At 62.8% G+C, this 18,118-nt stretch overlaps 1 protein-coding gene across 1 annotated transcript in view; it reads left to right on the top strand.

The window, feature by feature from the left end:
- SYNGAP1 (synaptic Ras GTPase activating protein 1) overlaps positions 1-12,534 on the top strand; it is a 53,141-nt gene extending 40,607 nt beyond the window's left edge. The window contains exons 17-19 of the mRNA XM_068998899.1: positions 4,986-5,197; positions 9,071-9,158; positions 12,479-12,534. Coding sequence (XP_068855000.1) covers positions 4,986-5,197; positions 9,071-9,158; positions 12,479-12,493 — 315 coding nt within the window. The 3' untranslated portion in view covers positions 12,494-12,534. The remainder of the gene's footprint in view (positions 1-4,985; positions 5,198-9,070; positions 9,159-12,478) is intronic.
- The last annotated feature ends 5,584 nt before the right edge of the window (positions 12,535-18,118 follow it).

Below are 18,118 nucleotides of genomic sequence, written 5' to 3'. Positions count from 1 at the left end.
CAGGTGGGGACAGGGGGGACAGAACAGGTGGGGACAGGTGGGACGGGGGGGACAGAACAGGGGGGGACAGGTGGGGACAGGTGGGGACAGAACAGGGGGGGACAGGGGGAACAGGGGGGACAGAACAGGGGGGGACAGGTGGGACAGAACGGGGGGGGACAGGTGGGACAGGGGGGACAGAACAGGTGGGGACAGGTGGGACAGAACAGGTGGGGACAGGTGGGGACAGGGGGGACAGAACAGGTGGGGACAGGTGGGACAGTTGGGACGGGTGGGACAGGGGGGACAGAACAGGTGGGGAGAGGTGGGGACAGTTGGGGACAGGTGGGGACAAGTGGGACAGGGGGGACAGAGCAGGGGGGGACAGGTGGGACAGGGGGGACAGAACAGGGGGGGACAGGTGGGACAGGTGGGGACAGGGGGGACAGAACAGGGGGGGACAGGTGGGGACAGGTGGGGACAGAACAGGTGGGGACAGGGGAGACAGGGGGGACAGAACAGGTGGGGACAGGTGGGACAGGGGGGACAGAACAGGTGGGGACAGGTGGGACAGGTGGGGACAGAACAGGGGGGGACAGGTGGGGACAGGGGGGACAGAACAGGGGGGGACAGGTGGGACAGGGGGGACAGAACAGGTGGGGACAGGGGGGACAGGTGGGACAGAACAGGGGGGGACAGGTGGGGACAGGGGGGACAGAACAGGGGGGGACAGGTGGGGACAGGTGGGGACAGAACAGGGGGGGACAGGGGGAACAGGGGGGACAGAACAGGGGGGGACAGGTGGGACAGAACGGGGGGGGACAGGTGGGACAGGGGGGACAGAACAGGTGGGGACAGGTGGGACAGAACAGGGGAGGACAGGTGGGGACAGGGGGGACAGAACAGGTGGGGACAGGTGGGGACAGGGGGGACAGAACAGGTGGGGACAGGTGGGACAGTTGGGACGGGTGGGACAGGGGGGACAGAACAGGTGGGGAGAGGTGGGGACAGTTGGGGACAGGTGGGGACAAGTGGGACAGGGGGGACAGAGCAGGGGGGGACAGGTGGGACAGGGGGGACAGAACAGGGGGGGACAGGGGGGACAGAACGGGGGGGGACAGGTGGGACAGGTGGGGACAGGGGGGACAGAACAGGTGGGGACAGAACAGGTGGGGACAGGTGGGGACAGGTGGGGACAGAACAGGTGGGGACAGGGGGGACAGGGGGGACAGAACAGGGGGGGACAGGTGGGACAGGGGGGACAGAACAGGTGGGGACAGGGGGGACAGGGGGGACAGGAGTGACAGGGGGGACAGGTGGGGACAGGTGGGACAGGGAGGACAGGTGGGACGGGGGGGACAGGAGTGACACGGGTGACAGGGGTGACAGGTGGGACAGGGGTGACAGAACAGGTGTGCCCAGGTGTGACAGGTGAGGACAGGTAGGACAGGGGTGACAGGAGTGACGGGGGGACAGGTGTGATAGATGGGACAGGTGGGGACAGGGGTGACAGGGGGGACAGGTGGGACAGGGGTGACAGAACAGGTGTGCCCAGGTGTGACAGGTGGGGACAGGGGTGACAGGGGTGACAGGTGGGGACAGAACAGGTGTGCCCAGGTGGGACGGGGGGACAGGTGGGACAGGTGGGAACAGGTGGGACAAAGGTGACGGGGGGACAGGTGGGGACAGGGGGACAGGTGGGACAGGTGGGACAGAGGGGGACAGGTGGGGACAGATGTGACCGGGGGACAGGTGGGGACAGGTGGGACAGGTGGGACAGGTGGGACAGGTGGTACAGTTGGGGACAGGGGGGACAGGTGTGATGGGTGTGACAGGTGAGAGCAGGTGGGCTCAGGTGTGCAGGGACCCAGGGGATGGGGATGGTGGATCTCAGGTGTGAGGGATCCAGCTGTGAGGGATCCAGGTGTGCGGGGACCCAGCTGTGCAGGGATCCAGCTGTGCAGGTGTTCAGGTGTGTCTGGTGGATCCAGCTGTGCAGGGATGCAGGTGTGAGGGATCCAGCTGTGCAGGGATCCAGCTGTGCAGGTGTTCAGGTGTGTCTGGTGGATCCAGCTGTGCAGGGATCCAGCTGTGAGGGATGCAGGTGTGCAGAGATGCAGGGACACAGCTGTGCAGGGATGCAGCTGTGCAGGGATCCAGGTGTGAGGGATCCAGGTGTGAGGGATGCAGCTGTGCAGGGATCCAGCTGTGCAGGGATCCAGGTGTGAGGGATCCAGGTGTGAGGGATCCAGCTGTGCAGGGATCCAGCTGTGCAGGGATCCAGGTGTGAGGGATCCAGGTGTGCAGGTGTTCAGGTGTGTCTGGTGGATCCAGCTGTGCAGGGATGCAGCTGTGAGGAATCCAGGTGTGAGGGATCCAGCTGTGCAGGGATCCAGGTGTGCAGGGATGCAGCTGTGAGGGGATGCAGGTGTGCAGGGATGCAGCTGTGAGGAATCCAGGTGTGCAGGGATGCAGGGATCCAGGTGTGAGGAATCCAGGTGTGCAGGTGTTCAGGTGTGCCTGGTGGATCCAGCTGTGAGGAATCCAGGTGTGCAGGGATGCAGGGATCCAGGTGTGAGGGATCCAGGTGTGCAGGGATGCAGGGACACAGCTGTGCAGGGATGCAGCTGTGCAGGGATCCAGGTGTGAGGCATCCAGGTGTGAGGGATGCAGGTGTGCAGGTGTTCAGGTGTGTCTGGTGGATCCAGCTGTGCAGGGATGCAGCTGTGAGGAATCCAGGTGTGCAGGGATCCAGCTGTGCAGGGATGCAGCTGTGCAGGGATGCAGGTGTGCAGGGATGCAGGTGTGAGGGATCCAGGTGTGCAGGGATGCAGGGATCCAGGTGTGAGGGATCCAGCTGTGCAGGGATCCAGGTGTGAGGGATCCAGGTGTTCCGAAAGGAGGGCTCAGCTGTCCAGGTGTCCGTACAGGAGGTGCCAGGTGTCCCCGTGCCAGGTTCCCACATGGCCCCAGGTGTGCCCGCGTGTCTCAGGGGTGCCTATAATGGATCCCCAGGGGTGCCCAGGTGCCCCCAGGTGTATCAGGTGTGCCCACAGCGGGTCCCAGGTGCCCCCAGGTGTATCAGGTGTGCCCACAGCGGGTCCCAGGTGCACCCAGGTGTATCAGGTGTGCCCATAGCGGGTCCCAGGTGCCCCCAGGTGCCCCCAGGTGCCCCAGGTGTGCTGCAGTGTCCCCTGTGGCAGGTGAAGGAGTACGAGGAGGAGATCCAGGTGTGCCAGGTGTGCCCATAGCGGGTCCCAGGTGCCCCCAGGTACCCCCAGGTGTATCAGGTGTGCCCATAGCGGGTCCCAGGTGCCCCCAGGTGCCCCCAGGTGCCCCCAGGTGCCCCAGGTGTGCTGCAGTGTCCCCTGTGGCAGGTGAAGGAGTACGAGGAGGACACACAGATGTGTCAGGTGTGCCCATAGCAGGTCCCAGGTGCCCCAGGTGTGCCAGGTGTGCCCATAGCGGGTCCCAGCTGCCCCCAGGTGCCCCAGGTGTGCTGCAGTGTCCCCTGTGGCAGGTGAAGGAGTACGAGGAGGAGATCCAGGTGTGCCAGGTGTGCCCATAGCGGGTCCCAGGTGCCCCCAGGTGCGCCAGGTGTGCCCATAGCGGGTCCCAGGTGCCCCCAGGTGCCCCCAGGTGCCCCCAGGTGCCCCCAGGTGTGCTGCAGTGTCCCCTGTGGCAGGTGAAGGAGTACGAGGAGGAGATCCAGGTGTGCCAGGTGTGCCCATAGCGGGTCCCAGGTGCCCCCAGGTGCCCCCAGGTGCCCCCAGGTGTGCTGCAGTGTCCCCTGTGGCAGGTGAAGGAGTACGAGGAAGAGATCCAGGTGTGCCAGGTGTGCCCATAGCGGGTCCCAGGTGCCCCCAGGTGCCCCCAGGTGCCCCCAGGTGTGCCCATAGCGGGTCCCAGGTGCCCCCAGGTGCCCCCAGGTGTGCTGCAGTGTCCCCTGTGGCAGGTGAAGGAGTACGAGGAAGAGATCCAGGTGTGCCAGGTGTGCCCATAGCGGGTCCCAGGTGCCCCCAGGTGCCCCCAGGTGCCCCCAGGTGTGCCCATAGCGGGTCCCAGGTGCCCCCAGGTGCCCCCAGGTGTGCCCATAGCTGGTCCCAGGTGCCCCCAGGTGCCCCCAGGTGTGCCCATAGCGGGTCCCAGGTGCCCCCAGGTGCCCCAGGTGTGCTGCAGTGTCCCCTGTGGCAGGTGAAGGAGTACGAGGAGGAGATCCAGGTGTGCCAGGTGTGCCCATAGTGGGTCCCAGGTGCCCCCAGGTGCCCCCAGGTGCCCCCAGGTGCCCCAGGTGTGCTGCAGTGTCCCCTGTGGCAGGTGAAGGAGTACGAGGAGGAGATCCAGGTGTGCCAGGTGTGCCCATAGCGGGTCCCAGGTGCCCCCAGGTGCCCCCAGGTGCCCCCAGGTGCCCCAGGTGTGCCCATAGCGGGTCCCAGGTGCCCCCAGGTGCCCCCAGGTGCCCCAGGTGTGCCCATAGCGGGTCCCAGGTGCCCCCAGGTGCCCCAGGTGTGCCCATAGCGGGTCCCAGGTGCCCCCAGGTGCACCAGGTGTGCCCATAGCGGGTCCCAGGTGCCCCCAGGTGCCCCAGGTGTGCCCATAGCGGGTCCCAGGTGCCCCCAGGTGTGCCAGGTGTGCCCATAGCGGGTCCCAGGTGCCCCCCGGTGCCCCCAGGTGTGCTGCAGTGTCCCCTGTGGCAGGTGAAGGAGTACGAGGAGGAGATCCAGGTGTGCCAGGTGTGCCCATAGCGGGTCCCAGGTGCCCCCAGGTGCCCCCAGGTGCCCCCAGGTGTGCTGCAGTGTCCCCTGTGGCAGGTGAAGGAGTACAAGGAGGAGATCCAGGTCTGCCAGGTGTGCCCATAGCGGGTCCCAGGTGCCCCCAGGTGTGCCAGGTGTGCCCATAGTGGGTCCCAGGTGCCCCCAGGTGTGCCAGGTGTGCCCATATCGGGTCCCAGGTGCCCCCAGGTGCCCCCAGGTGCCCCAGGTGTGCTGCAGTGTCCCCTGTGGCAGGTGAAGGAGTACGAGGAGGAGATCCACTCGCTGAAGGAGCGGCTGCACATGTCCAACCGCAAGCTGGAGGAGTACGAGCGGCGCCTGGTGACGCAGGAGGAGCAGACGAGCCGCATCCTCCTGCAGTACCAGCAGCGCCTCGAGCTCAGCGAGAAGCGGCTGCGGCAGCAGCAGCAGGAGAAGGACTCCCAGATCAAGAGCATCATCGGCAGGTGAGGGACACACGGGGACGGCGGGGACAGTGGGGACAGCGGGGACACACCGGGGACATTGGGGACACACAGGGGACACACAGGGACACACCGGGGACATTGGGGACACACAGGGGACATTGGGGACATTGGGGACACACAGGGACACATGGGGACTCCCAGATCAAGAGCATCATTGGCAGGTGAGGGACACACGGGGACGGCGGGGACAGCGGGGACAGCAGGGACACACCGGGGACATTGGGGACACACCGGGGACATTGGGGACACACAGGGACATTGGGGACACATTGGGGACATTGGGGACACACAGGGACGCACAGGGACACACCGGGGACACACCGGGGACATTGGGGACACACAGGGACACACCGGGGACATTGGGGACACACCAGGGACATTGGGGACACACAGGGACATTGGGGACACACAGGGACATTGGGGACAGCGGGGACACACCGGGGACATTGGGGACACACCGGGGACATTGGGGACACATTGGGGACATTGGGGACACATTAGGGACACACAGGGACACACGGGGACTCCCAGATCAAGAGCATCATCGGCAGGTGAGGGACACACGGGGATGGCAGGGACGGTCAGGGGACAGCGGGGACACACCGGGGACATTGGGGACACACCGGGGACATTGGGGACACACAGGGACATTGGGGACATGGGGACACACCGGGGACATGGGGACACACCAGGGACATTGGGGACACACCAGGGACATTGGGGACACACAGGGGACACTGGGGACATGGGGACACACCGGGGACATTGGGGACACACCGGGGACATTGGGGACACACAGAGAACAGCGGGGACACACGGGGACACAGGGACACACAGGGGACATTGGGGACACACCAGGGACATGGGGACACACAGGGACATTGGGGACATGAGGACACACAGGGACATTGGGGACACACCAGGGACATTGGGGACACACAGGGATGCACAGGGACACATTGGGGACAGACCGGGGACACATTGGGGACACACAGGGACACACGGGGACTCCCAGATCAAGAGCATCATCGGCAGGTGAGGGACACACGGGGACGGCGGGGACACACCGGGGACACACCGGGGACACATTGGGGACACACAGGGACACACGGGGACATTGGGGACACACCAGGGACACGGGGACACACCGGGGACATTGGGGACACACAGGGGACACACCGGGGACATTGGGGACACACCAGGGACATTGGGGACACACCGGGGACATTGGGGGCACACCGGGGACATTGGGGACATTGGGGACTCCCAGATCAAGAGCATCATCGGCAGGTGAGGGACACACGGGGATGGCGGGGACAGTGGGGACAGCGGGGACACACCGGGGACATTGGGGACACACAGGGGACACACAGGGACACACAGGGACACACAGGGACAGCAGGGACACACAGGGGACATTGGGGACAGCGGGGACATTGGGGACACACCGGGGACATTGGGGACAGCGGGGACATTGAGGGGACAGCAGGGACATCAAAGGGACATTGGGGACACCAGGAACAGCCCGGGGACAGCGGGGACAGACAGGGGACAGACAGGGGACATTGGGGACACACAGGGACAGCAGGGACAGAGAGGGATATGGGGACATGGGACACTTGGGGACACACAGGGGCACACAGGGACACGCCAGGAACATTGGGGACATGGGGACACACAGGGGACACACAGGGACATGGAGACACACGGGGACACACGGGGGACACTGGGGACACAGAAGGACACGGGGGTGACACGAGCACACGTAGGGCCACGCAGGACGTGGGTGACACGGAGGTGACGGCGGCCCTGGGGACGTCAAGGGACACGGGGACACGGCGTGGCCCACGTGTGTCCCCACACTGTCCCCATGTCCCCAGGGGTGTCCCTGGGGTTGTCCCCGTGACCCCAGGGATGTCCCCAAGGTGTCCCTCGGGGTATCCCCGTGTCCCTGGGGTGTCCCTGGGGTGTCCCCGGGGTGTCCCCAAGGTGTCCCTGGGGTGTTCCAGAGGTTGTCCCCATAACCCTGGGGTGTCCCCATGTCCTTGAGGTGTCCCTGGGTGTCCCCAAGGTGTCCCTGGGCTGTCCCCAGGGTTGTCCCCATGTCCCTGGGGGTGTCCCTGGGGGTGACCCATGACCCTGGGGGTGTCCTTGGGATGTCCCCATGTCCTTGAGGTGTCCCTGGGTGTCCCCAAGGTGTCCCTGGGGGTGTCCCCATGTCCTTGAGGTGTCCCTGGGTGTCCCCAAGGTGTCCCTGGGGGTGTCCCCATGTCCTTGAGGTGTCCCTGGGTGTCCCCAAGGTGTCCCTGGGGTGTCCCGGGGGTTGTCCCCATGACCCTGGGGATGTCCCCATGTCCCCAAGGTGTCCCAGGGGTTGTCCCTGTGACCCCAGGGATGCCCCCACGTCCTTGAGGTGTCCCCGGGGTGTCCCCAAGGTGTCCCTGGGGTGTTCCAGGGGTTGTCCCCATGACCCTGGGGTGTCCCCATGTCCTTGAGGTGTCCCTGGTTGTCCCCAAGGTGTCCCTGGGGTTGTCCCCATGACCTTGGGGGTGTCCCTGGGGGTGTCCCCATGTCCTTGAGGTGTCCCTGGGGTGTCCCCAAGGTGTCCCTGGGGTGTCCCCATGACCCTGGGGCTGTCCTCATGTCCCTGGAGATGTCCCCAAGGTGTCCCTGGGGTGTTCCAGGGGTTGTCCCCATGACCCTGGGGTGTCCCCATGTCCTTGAGGTGTCCCTGGGTGTCCCCAAGGTGTCCCTGGGCTGTCCCCAGGGTTGTCCCCATGTCCCTGGGGGTGTCCCTGGGGGTGACCCATGACCCTGGGGGTGTCCTTGGGATGTCCCCATGTCCTTGAGGTGTCCCTGGGTGTCCCCAAGGTGTCCCTGGGGTGTCCCAGAGGTTGTCCCCGTGACCCTGGGGGTGTCCCCAATGTGTCCCTGGGGTTGTCCCCATGACCCTGGGGATGTCCCCATGTCCCTGGGGGTGTCCCTTGGGGTGTCCCCCATGTCCTTGAGGTGTCCCTGGGGTGTCCCTGGCGTTGTCCCTGGCGTTGTCCCCATGACCCTGGGGATGTCCCCAAGGTGTCCCTGGGTGTCCCCAAGGTGTCCCTGGGGTGTCCCAGGGGTTGTCCCCATGTCCCTGGGGGTGTCCCTTGGGGTGTCCCCCATGTCCTTGAGGTGTCCCTGGGGTGTCCCTGGCGTTATGCCCATGACCCTGGGGATGTCCCCATGTCCCCAAGGTGTCCCTGTGTGTCCCCAAGGTGTCCCTGGGGTGTCCCCCATGTCCTTGAGGTGTCCCTGGGGTGTCCCTGGCGTTATCCCCATGACCCTGAGGGTGTCCCCGAGGTGTCCTTGGAGTGTCCCAGGCGTTGTCCCCATGACCCTGAGGGTGTCCCCGAGGTGTCCCTGGGGTGTCCCAGGCGTTGTCCCCATGATCCTGGGGATGTCCCCGTGTCCCCAGGGTGTCCCTGGGGTGTCCCTGGCGTTGTCCCCATGACCCTGAGGGTGTCCCCGAGGTGTCCCTGGCATTGTCCCCATGACCCTGAGGGTGTCCCCGAGGTGTCCCCGAGGTGTCCCTGGCATTGTCCCCATGACCCTGAGGGTGTCCCTGAGGTGTCCCTGGCATTGTCCCCATGACCCTGAGGGTGTCCCCGAGGTGTCCCTGGGGTGTCCCTGGCATTGTCCCCAAGGTGACCCCGGCGATGTCCCCACGTCCCCGGGGTCGCCCCCCCAGCCGTGTCCCCGAGCCTTTGGGCGTCCCCGTGGGCGCGCGCGGGAGCCCGGGGGGTGTCCCTGGGTGTCCCCGGGGATGTCCCCGGGGGGGTGGCAGCATGACCCCGGTGAAGCCTGGCCCCGCAGGCTGATGCTGGTGGAGCAGGAGCTGCGCAGGGATCACTTGGGCGCCCACGACCCCCCCGAGGGCCGGCGGCGGCTGCTCGACGCTCAGGTGGAAATTACAATGTCATTGCTCTGCTCCGTGTGACATCGGCCATCCCACGCCGCGCTGGGGGCGGGGGCGGGGGGCACCCCGGGGGGCGGGGGAACACCCTTGGGGGGCGGGGGAACACCCTTGGGGGCGGGGGAACACCCTTGGGGGGGCGGGGGGACACCCTTGGGGGGCGGGGGAACACCCTTGGGGGGCGGGGGAACACCCTTGGGGGGGCGGGGGGACACCCTTGGGGGGCGGGGGGACACCCCTGGGGGGGCTGGGGGACACCCCTGGGGGGGCAGGGGAACACCCTTGGGGGGCGGGGGGACACCCTTGGGGGGGCGGGGGGACACCCTTGGGGGCGGGGGGACACCCTTGGGGGGGCTGGGGGACACCCTTGGGGGGCGGGGGGACACCCTTGGGGGGGGGACTTGGCGGAGATTTGGGGGTTGTTTGGGGTTTTGGGGGATGTTTCGGGGGTTTTGGGGCGGTTATGGGTGTCCTCGGGGGGCTTATTGGGGGTTTGGGGGGCTTATTGGGGGTTTTGGGGGGTATTTGGGGGGTTATGGGTGTTATCGGGGGGTTATTTGGGGTTTTAGGGGGATTATTGGGGGTTTTTGGGGGTTATTTGGGATTTTGGGGAGGTTATTGGGGGTTTTGGGGGGGTTATGGGTGTCCAAGGCGGGTTATTGGGGGTTTGGGGGGTTATTTGGGGTTTTGGGGGGTATTTGGGGGGTTTTTCGGTGTTACTGGGGGTTTTGGGGCGGTTATGGGTGTCCTCGGGGGGCTTATTGGGGGTTTGGGGGGCTTATTGCGGGTTTTGGGGGGTATTTGGGGGGTTATGGGTGTTATCGGGGGGTTATTTGGGGTTTTAGGGGGATTATTGGGGGTTTTTGGGGGTTATTTGGGATTTTGGGGGTGTTATTGGGGGGTTTGGGGGGGTTATGGGTGTTCCCAGGGGTTTTGTCGGGGGTTTTAGGGGGGTATTTAGGGGTTTTGGGGGGTTATTTGGGGGTTTGGGGGAGGTTATTGGGGGCTTTGGGGGGTTATTTGGGGTGTTGGGGGGGTTATTTGGGGTTTTGGGGGGTATTTGGGGGGTTTGGCGAGGTTATTGGGGGTTTTGAAGGGGTTATTGGGGGTTTGGGGGGGGGTATTTGGGGTTTTGGGGAGGTTATTGGGGGATTTGGGGCGGTTATGGGTGTCCCCAGGGGGGTTATTGGGAGTTTTGGGGGGTATTTGGGGAGGTTATTGGGGGTTTTTGGGGGGTGATGGGTGTCCTCGGGGGGTTATTGGGGGTTTTGGGGGGATATTTGGGGTTTTGGGGGCGGTTATTGGGGGTTTTAGGGGGGTATTTAGGGGTTTTTGGGGGTTATTCGGGGTTTTGGGGAAGTTATTGGGGGGCTTGGACGGGGTGATGGGTGTCCCCGGAGGGGTTATTTGGGGTTTTTGGGCGGGTATTTGGGTTTTTAGGGGGGCTATTGGGGGTTTTGGGGCAGTTATGGGTGTCCCCCGGGGCGTATTTGGGGAGTTTTAGGGGGTTATTTGGGGTTTTTGGGGGGCTATTGGGGGTTTTGGGGCAGTTATTGGGGGATTTGGTGAGGTTATTGGGGGTTTTGGGGTGGCTGGGGGTGTCCCTGGGGGGGTTATGGGTGTCCCCGGGGGGGTATTTGGGGGATTTACGTGGATTTTGGGGGGTTCTGAGGATTTTGGGGGGGTTTTGGGGGGTTATTGAGGGTCCATGGGTACCCCGGGGGGGGGGGCTGGGGACCGCGGGGGGGTGGGCAGTCCTGGGGGGGATTTTTGGGGAGTCTTTGGGGATTTTGGGGGGCCTGGGGGGGGTCTAAGGGGGTTTTGGGGAGGGTCTAAGGTGATTTTGGGGGGCTCTGTGGGTCCCTCTGGGGGGGTTTTGGGGACCCCTGGGGGGGCTCTGGGTGTCCCCGGGGGGGGTTGGGCAGCCCTGGGGGGGGTCTTTGGGGTTTTTGGGGGGTCTTTGGGTCCCTCTGGGGGGGGTTTGGGGACCCCCGGGGGGGGGGGCTCCTGTCACCTCTGGGGGCCGTGGGGGGACCCCTGGGTGGGGGAGGGGCTGGGGATGCCTGGGGGGGGACATGGTGGCACTTGGGGGGGGGCACAGGGGGACAGGGCCACCCCCGGGGGGACAAAGGGACCCCTGGAGGGGACAGAGACCCCCCCAGAGGGGAGAGGGACCCCCCAAAGGGGGACGAGGACCCTCCCAGAGGGGACAGGGCCACCCCCGGGGGGACAAAGTGACCCCCAAGAGGGGGACAGGGACCCCCGCAGCGAGGACAGGGCCACCCCCGGGGGGACAAAGGGACCCCCAGAAGGACGGGGCCACCCCCAAGTGGGACAGGGCCACCCCCGGGGGGACAAAGGGACCCCCAGAAGGACGGGGCCACCCCTAAGTGGGACAGGGCCACCCCCGGGGGGACAAAGGGACCCCCAGAAGGACGGGGCCACCCCTAAGTGGGACAGGGCCACCCCCGGGGGGACAAAGGGACCCCCGGGGGGGACAAAGTGACCCCTGGAAGGGACAGGGCCACTCCTGGAGGGACAGGACCACCCGCGGCTGGGACAGGGCCACCCCCGGGGGGACAAAGGGACCCCCGGAGGGGACAGGGCCACCTCCAGGGGACACAGGGCCACCACCAAGGGACACAGGGCCACCCCCGGGGGGACAAAGGGACCCCCGGAGGGGACAGGGCCACCTCCAGGGGACACAGGGCCACCACCAAGGGACACAGGGCCACCACCAAGGGACTCAGGGCCACCCCCGGGGCGACAAAGTGACCCCCGGCGGGGACAGGGCCACCACCAAGGGACACAGGGCCACCACCAAGGGACGCAGGGCCACCCCTGGGGGGACAAAGGGACCCCCGGAGGGGACACGGCCACCTCCAGGGGACACAGGGCCACCACCAAGGGACACAGGGCCACCACCAAGGGACGCAGGGCCACCCCCGGGGGGACAAAGTGACCCCCGGAGGACACAGGGCCACTCCTGGGGTGACACCAGAGGGACATTTCGGGCTGGAGGTGACACCGCCCCACCCCCCACCCCAGGGGCAGCGCCACCACAAGGCCACCCCGGTGTCCCCAAAACCACCCCGGTGTCCCCAAGGCCACCCCGGTGTCCCCAAGGCCACCTCCGTGTCCCCCCCCCCCCAGCGACGGGGCCGTTCCCGCGCCCCCTCCTTGGGTCGGGGTCCCCCCGGTGCCACCTCAGGGCCAGCCCGGGGTCCCCCCGGGGCCAGCCCGGGCCGGGCCGTGTCCCCTCGGCCGCGGTGGCCCTGATGTCCCCTCCCGTGTCTCTCTTGTCACAGCTGTCCGTCAGGTAGCGCGGCCCGGCCCCGCCAGTGGCACCGGACCCTCGGCCACCGGTGACACCCCAGGTGGGTCCTTGTCCCCTCCCCGTCACCCCCGGGCCGCACAGGGGACGCGGGGGACCCCTGGGGACACGGGGGACCCTTGGGGACACGGATCGGGAATGTCCCCAAGCTCCTGCTGTGTCCCCGCGTCCTTCAGGGACACTGGGGACTCCTTGGGGACACGGATCTGGAGTGTCCCCATGTCCCTCTGGTGTCCCCATGTCCTTTCCATGTCCCTCAGGGACACTGGGGACTCCTTGGGGACACGGATCGGGAATGTCCCCATGTCCCTCTGGTGTCCCCATGTCCTTTCCATGTCCCTCAGGGACACTGGGGACCATTGGGGACACGGATCTGGAGTGTCCCCATGTCCCTCCGGTGTCCCCATGTCCTTTCCATGTCCCTCAGGGACACTGGGGACCACTGGGGACATGGACCTGGAATGTCCCCAAGCCCCTCCGGTGTCCCCATGTCCCTCAGGGACACTGGGGACCCTTTGGGGACACGGATCGGGAATGTCCCCAAATTCCTGCTGTGTCCCCATGTCCTTTCCATGTCCCTCAGGGACACTGGGGACCATTGGGGACACGGATCGGGAATGTCCCCATGTCCCTCCGGTGTCCCCATGTCCTTTCCATGTCCCTCAGGGACACTGGGGACTCCTTGGGGACACGGATCGGGAATGTCCCCATGTCCCTCCGGTGTCCCCATGTCCTTTCCATGTCCCTCAGGGACACTGGGGACCATTGGGGACACAGATCTGGAGTGTCCCCATGTCCCTCCGGTGTCCCCATGTCCCTCAGGGACACTGGGGACCATTGGGGACACGGATCTGGAGTGTCCCCATGTCCCTCCGGTGTCCCCATGTCCCTCCCATGTCCCTCAGGGACACTGGGGACTCCTTGGGGACACGGATCGGGAATGTCCCCATGTCCCTCTGGTGTCCCCATGTCCCTCAGGGACACTGGGGACCCTTTGGGGACACAGATCCAGGTGTCCCCAAGCCCCTCTTAAGTCCCCAAAGGACACTGGGACCTCTTGGGGACACAGATCTGGAGTGTCCCCATGTCCCTCCCGTGTCCCCGTGTCCTTCCCACCTCCCTCGGGAACACTGGGGACACAGATCCCGATGTCCCCAAGATCCTCTTGTGTCCCCAAAGGACACTGGGACCCCTCGGGGACACGGATCCAAGATGTCCCCACGTCCCTCAGGGACACTGGGAACCCCTTGGTGACACCACCCAGGGTGTCCCCATGTCCCTCCTGGTGTCCCCATGTCCTTCCTGCTGTCCTCAAGTCCCTCCTGGACACTGGGGACCCCTTGGTGACACTGGGGACCCCTTGGTGACACCACCCAGGTGTCCCCATGTCCCTCCTGCTGTCCCTGTGTCCCCATGGGACATGGACCAAGGTGTCCCAATGTCCCTCCTGGTGTCCTCCTGTCCCTCCTGTGTCCCTGTGTCCCCTGAGGACACTGTCCCAGGTGTCCCCACCTCCCTCCTGCTGTCCCCATGTCCCTCATGGACACTGGGAACCCCTTGGTGACACTGGGAACCCCTTGGTGACACCACCCAGGGTGTCCCCATGTCCTTCCTGGTGTCCCCATGTCCTTCCTGGTGTCCCCATGTCCCTCAGGGACACTGGGAACCTCTTGGTGACACCACCCCCGGTGTCCCCATGTCCCTCCTGGTGTCCCCATGTTCCTCCTGTTGTCCCCATGTCCCTCCTGGACACTGGGAACCCCTTGGTGACATCACCCAGGTGTCCCCATGTCCCTCCTGGTGTCCCCATGTCCGTCAGAGACACTGGGAACCCCTTGGTGACACCACCCTAGGAGTCCCCATGTCTTTCCTGGTGTCCCCATGTCCCTCAGGGACACTGGGGACTCCTTGGTGACACTGGGGACCCTTCAGGGCCACCTCCCCAGGTGTCCTCATGTCCTTCCTGGTGTCCCCATGTCCTTCCTGGACACTGAGGACCCCTTGGTGACATCACCCAGGTGTCCCCATGTCCTTCCTGGTGTCCCCATGTCCCTCATGGACACTGGGAACCTCTTGGTGACACCACCCAGGGTGTCCCCATGTCCTTCCTGCTGTCCCCATGTCCCTCAGGGACACTGGGCACCCCTTGGTGACATTGGGGACCCATTGGTGACACCACCCAGGGTGTCCCCATGTCCCTCCTGATGTCCCCATGTCCTTCCTGGTGTCCCCATGTCCCTCCTGGACATGGGGCACCCCTTGGTGACACCGGGGACCCTTCGGGGCCACCTCCCCAGGTGTCCCCATGTCCCTCCTGGTGTCCCCATGTCCCTCATGGACACTGGGAACCCCCAGGTGACACCAGGGACCCTTCGGGGCCACCACCCAGGTGTCCCCATGTCCCTCGGGGACCCCTCGGTGACACCACCCAGGGTGTCCCCATGTCCCTCCTGATGTCCCCATGTCCTTCCTGGTGTCCCCATGTCCCTCGGGGACACTGGGAACCTCTTGGTGACACCACCCAGGTGTCCCCATGTCCTTCCTGATGTCCCCATGTCCTTCCTGGTGTCCCCATGTCCCTCATGGACACTGGGGACCCCTCGGTGACACCACCCAGGTGTCCCCATGTCCTTCCTGATGTCCCCATGTCCTTCCTGGTGTCCCCATGTCCCTCGGGGACACTGGGAACCTCTTGGTGACATTGGGGATCCGTTGGTGACACCACCCAGGTGTCCCCATGTCCTTCCTGGTGTCCCCATGTCCCTCCTGGACATGGGGCACCCCTTGGTGACACCGGGGACCCTTCGGGGCCACCTCCCCAGGTGTCCCCATGTCCCCTCAGGTGCCACCAGCGCCCTGTCCCCCACGCCCTGGAGGTGCCACCATTGTCCCCGTCCCGTGCCGGGGCCGGGGGGGGGTCGGGGGCCGTTGTCACCGGGTGTCCCCCAGCGCTGGCGCCGCGTCACCGTCACCATCCTCGTGTCCTGTGTCTGTCCCCATCTCACGGGGGGGGGAGGGGCGGTGACACCCGTGTCCGTGTGCCATGTCCTGTCACTGGGGGGGGAGGGGCGGGGGGTGGGGACGCTTCGCAGGGGGGTGGGGACGGCTGTAGGGTTTTCACTGAAGGGGGATTTGGGGGCGGCTCCGGGGCTGGCGGCAGTTTTAGGGCGTTTCAGCCGAATTTGGGGCGGTTTGGCGGCTTTTATTTTTTGGGGGGGGGGGAGGCAAAGTTTAGGGAGCCGGGATTGAATTTTAGCGGGTCGGGGTTGGTTTGGGGGAGTCAGAGGTGACTTTTTAGGGTCAGGGTTAACTTTTTAGGCTCAGGGTTAATTTTGGGGAGTCCGGGTTGACTTTTTAGGGTCAGGGTTCATTTTTTAGGCTCAGAGTTAATTTTGGGGAGTCTGGGGTGACTTTTTAGGGTCAGGGTTAAATTTTTAGGCTCAGGGTTAATTTTGGGGAGTCCGGGGTGACTTTTTAGGGTCAGGGTTAATTTTGGGGAGTCGGGATTGACTTTTTAGGGTTAGGGTTCATTTTTTAGGCTCAGGGTTAATTTTGGGGAGTCTGGGTTGACTTTTTAGGGTCAGGGTTCATTTTTTAGGCTCAGGGTTAATTTTGGGGAGTCTGGGGTGACTTTTTAGGGTCAAGGTTAAATTTTTAGGCTCAGGGTTAATTTTGGGGAGTCAGGGGTGACTTTTTAGGGTCAAGGTTTATTTTTTAGGCTCAGGGTTAATTTTGGGGAGTCGGGGTTGACTTTTTAGGGTCAGGGTTAACTTTTTAGGCTCAGGGTTAATTTTGGGGAGTCCGGGGTGACTTTTTAGGGTCAGGGTTCAATTTTTAGGCTCAGGGTTAATTTTGGGGAGTCAGGGTTGACTTTTTAGGGTCAAGGTTCAATTTTAGGCTCAGGGTTAATTTTGGGGAGTCAGGGGTGACTTTTTAGGGTCAGGGTTAAATTTTTAGGCTCAGGGTTAAATTTGAGGAGTCAGGGGTGACTTTTTAGGGTCAAGGTTAAATTTTTAGGCTCAGGGTTAAATTTGGGGAGTCCGGGTTTACTTTTTAGGGTCAGGGTTAACTTTTTAGGCTCAGGGTTAATTTTGGGGAGTCAGAGGTGACTTTTTAGGGTCAGGGTTCATTTTTTAGGCTCAGGGTTAATTTTGGGGAGTCTGGGTTGACTTTTTAGGGTCAAGGTTAAATTTTTAGGCTCAGGGTTAATTTTGGGGAGTCAGGGTTGACTTTTTAGGGTCAAGGTTAAATTTTTAGGCTCAGGGTTAATTTTGGGGAGTCAGGGTTGACTTTTTAGGGTCAGGGTTCATTTTTTAGGCTCAGGGTGAAATTTTGGGGGATCAGGGTTAATTTTAGTGGGTTGGGGTTAATTTTTTAGGCTCAGGGTTGACTTTTTAGGCTCAGGGTTAATTTTGGGGAGTCAGGGTTAATTTTTAGGCTCAGGATTAAATTTGGGGCATCAGGGTTAAATTTGGGGAGTCAGGGTTAATTTTTTGGGGTCAGGGTGACATTTTGAGGAGTCAGGGTTGACTTTCTAGGGTCAAGGTTAATTTTAGGGTCTCAGGGTTCTTTTCGGGGAGTCAGGGTTAATTTTGGGGGGTCAGGGTGAAATTTTGGGGGGTCAGGGTTAATTTTAGGGTCAGGATTAATTTTGGGGAGTCAGGGTTAATTTTGGGGGGTCAGAGTTAATTTTAGGGGCTCAGGGTTAACTTTTTATGCTCAGGGTTAATTTTGGGGAGTCAGGGTGACTTTTTAGGGTCAGGGTTAATTTTAGGGGCTCAGGATTAATTTTGGGGAGTCAGGGTTAATTTTGGGGAGTCAGGGTTAATTTTTTAGGGTCAGGGTGAAATTTTGGGGGATCAGGGTTAATTTTGGGGGGTCGGGGTTAATTTTAGGGAGTCAGGGTTAACTTTTTAGGGTCAGGGTTAATTTTAGGGGCTCAGGTTTAAATTTGGGGAGTCAGGGTTCATTTTTTAGGATCAGGGAGAAATTTTGGGGAGTCAGGGTTAATTTTAGGGGCTCTGAGTTAATTTTGGGGTGTCAGGGTGATTTTTTCGGGTCAGGGTTAATTTTGGGGGTATCGGTTAATTATAGGGTCAGGGTTAATTTTTTAGGGTCAGGGTGAAATTTGGGGGATCAGGGTTAATTTTGGGGAGCCAGGGTTCATTTTTTAGGGTCAGGGTGAAATTTGGGGGATCAGGGTTAATTTTAGCCGGTTGGGGTTAATTTTTTTACGGTCAGGGTTTACTTTTTAGGGTCAGGATTAATTTTGGGGGGTCAGGGTTGACTTTTTAGGGTCAGGGTTGATTTTTTGAGGCCAGGGTTAATTTTTTAGGCTCAGGATTAATATTAGGGGCTCAGGGTTAATTTTAGGGGCTCCGGGTTAACTTTTCAGGCTCAGGATTAATTTTAGAGGCTCAGGGTTAATTTTAGAGGCTCGGGGTCAACTTTAGAGGCTCAGGGTTAATTTTAGGTGCTCGGGATTAATTTTAGGGGCTCAGAATTAATTTTAGGGGCTCGGGGTTAATTTTAGAGGCTCAGGGTTAATTTTAGGGGCTCAAGGCCAATTTTAGAGGCTCAGGGTTAATTTTAGAGGCTCAGGGTTAATTTTAGG

The sequence above is a fragment of the Aphelocoma coerulescens genome, unplaced genomic scaffold, assembly GCF_041296385.1.
Source record: "Aphelocoma coerulescens isolate FSJ_1873_10779 unplaced genomic scaffold, UR_Acoe_1.0 HiC_scaffold_187, whole genome shotgun sequence".
In the NCBI taxonomy this organism is placed as follows: domain Eukaryota; kingdom Metazoa; phylum Chordata; class Aves; order Passeriformes; family Corvidae; genus Aphelocoma; species Aphelocoma coerulescens.
The sequence above is the reverse complement of the archived record's forward strand: the minus strand, read 5'-3'. Positions and strand labels throughout refer to the sequence as shown.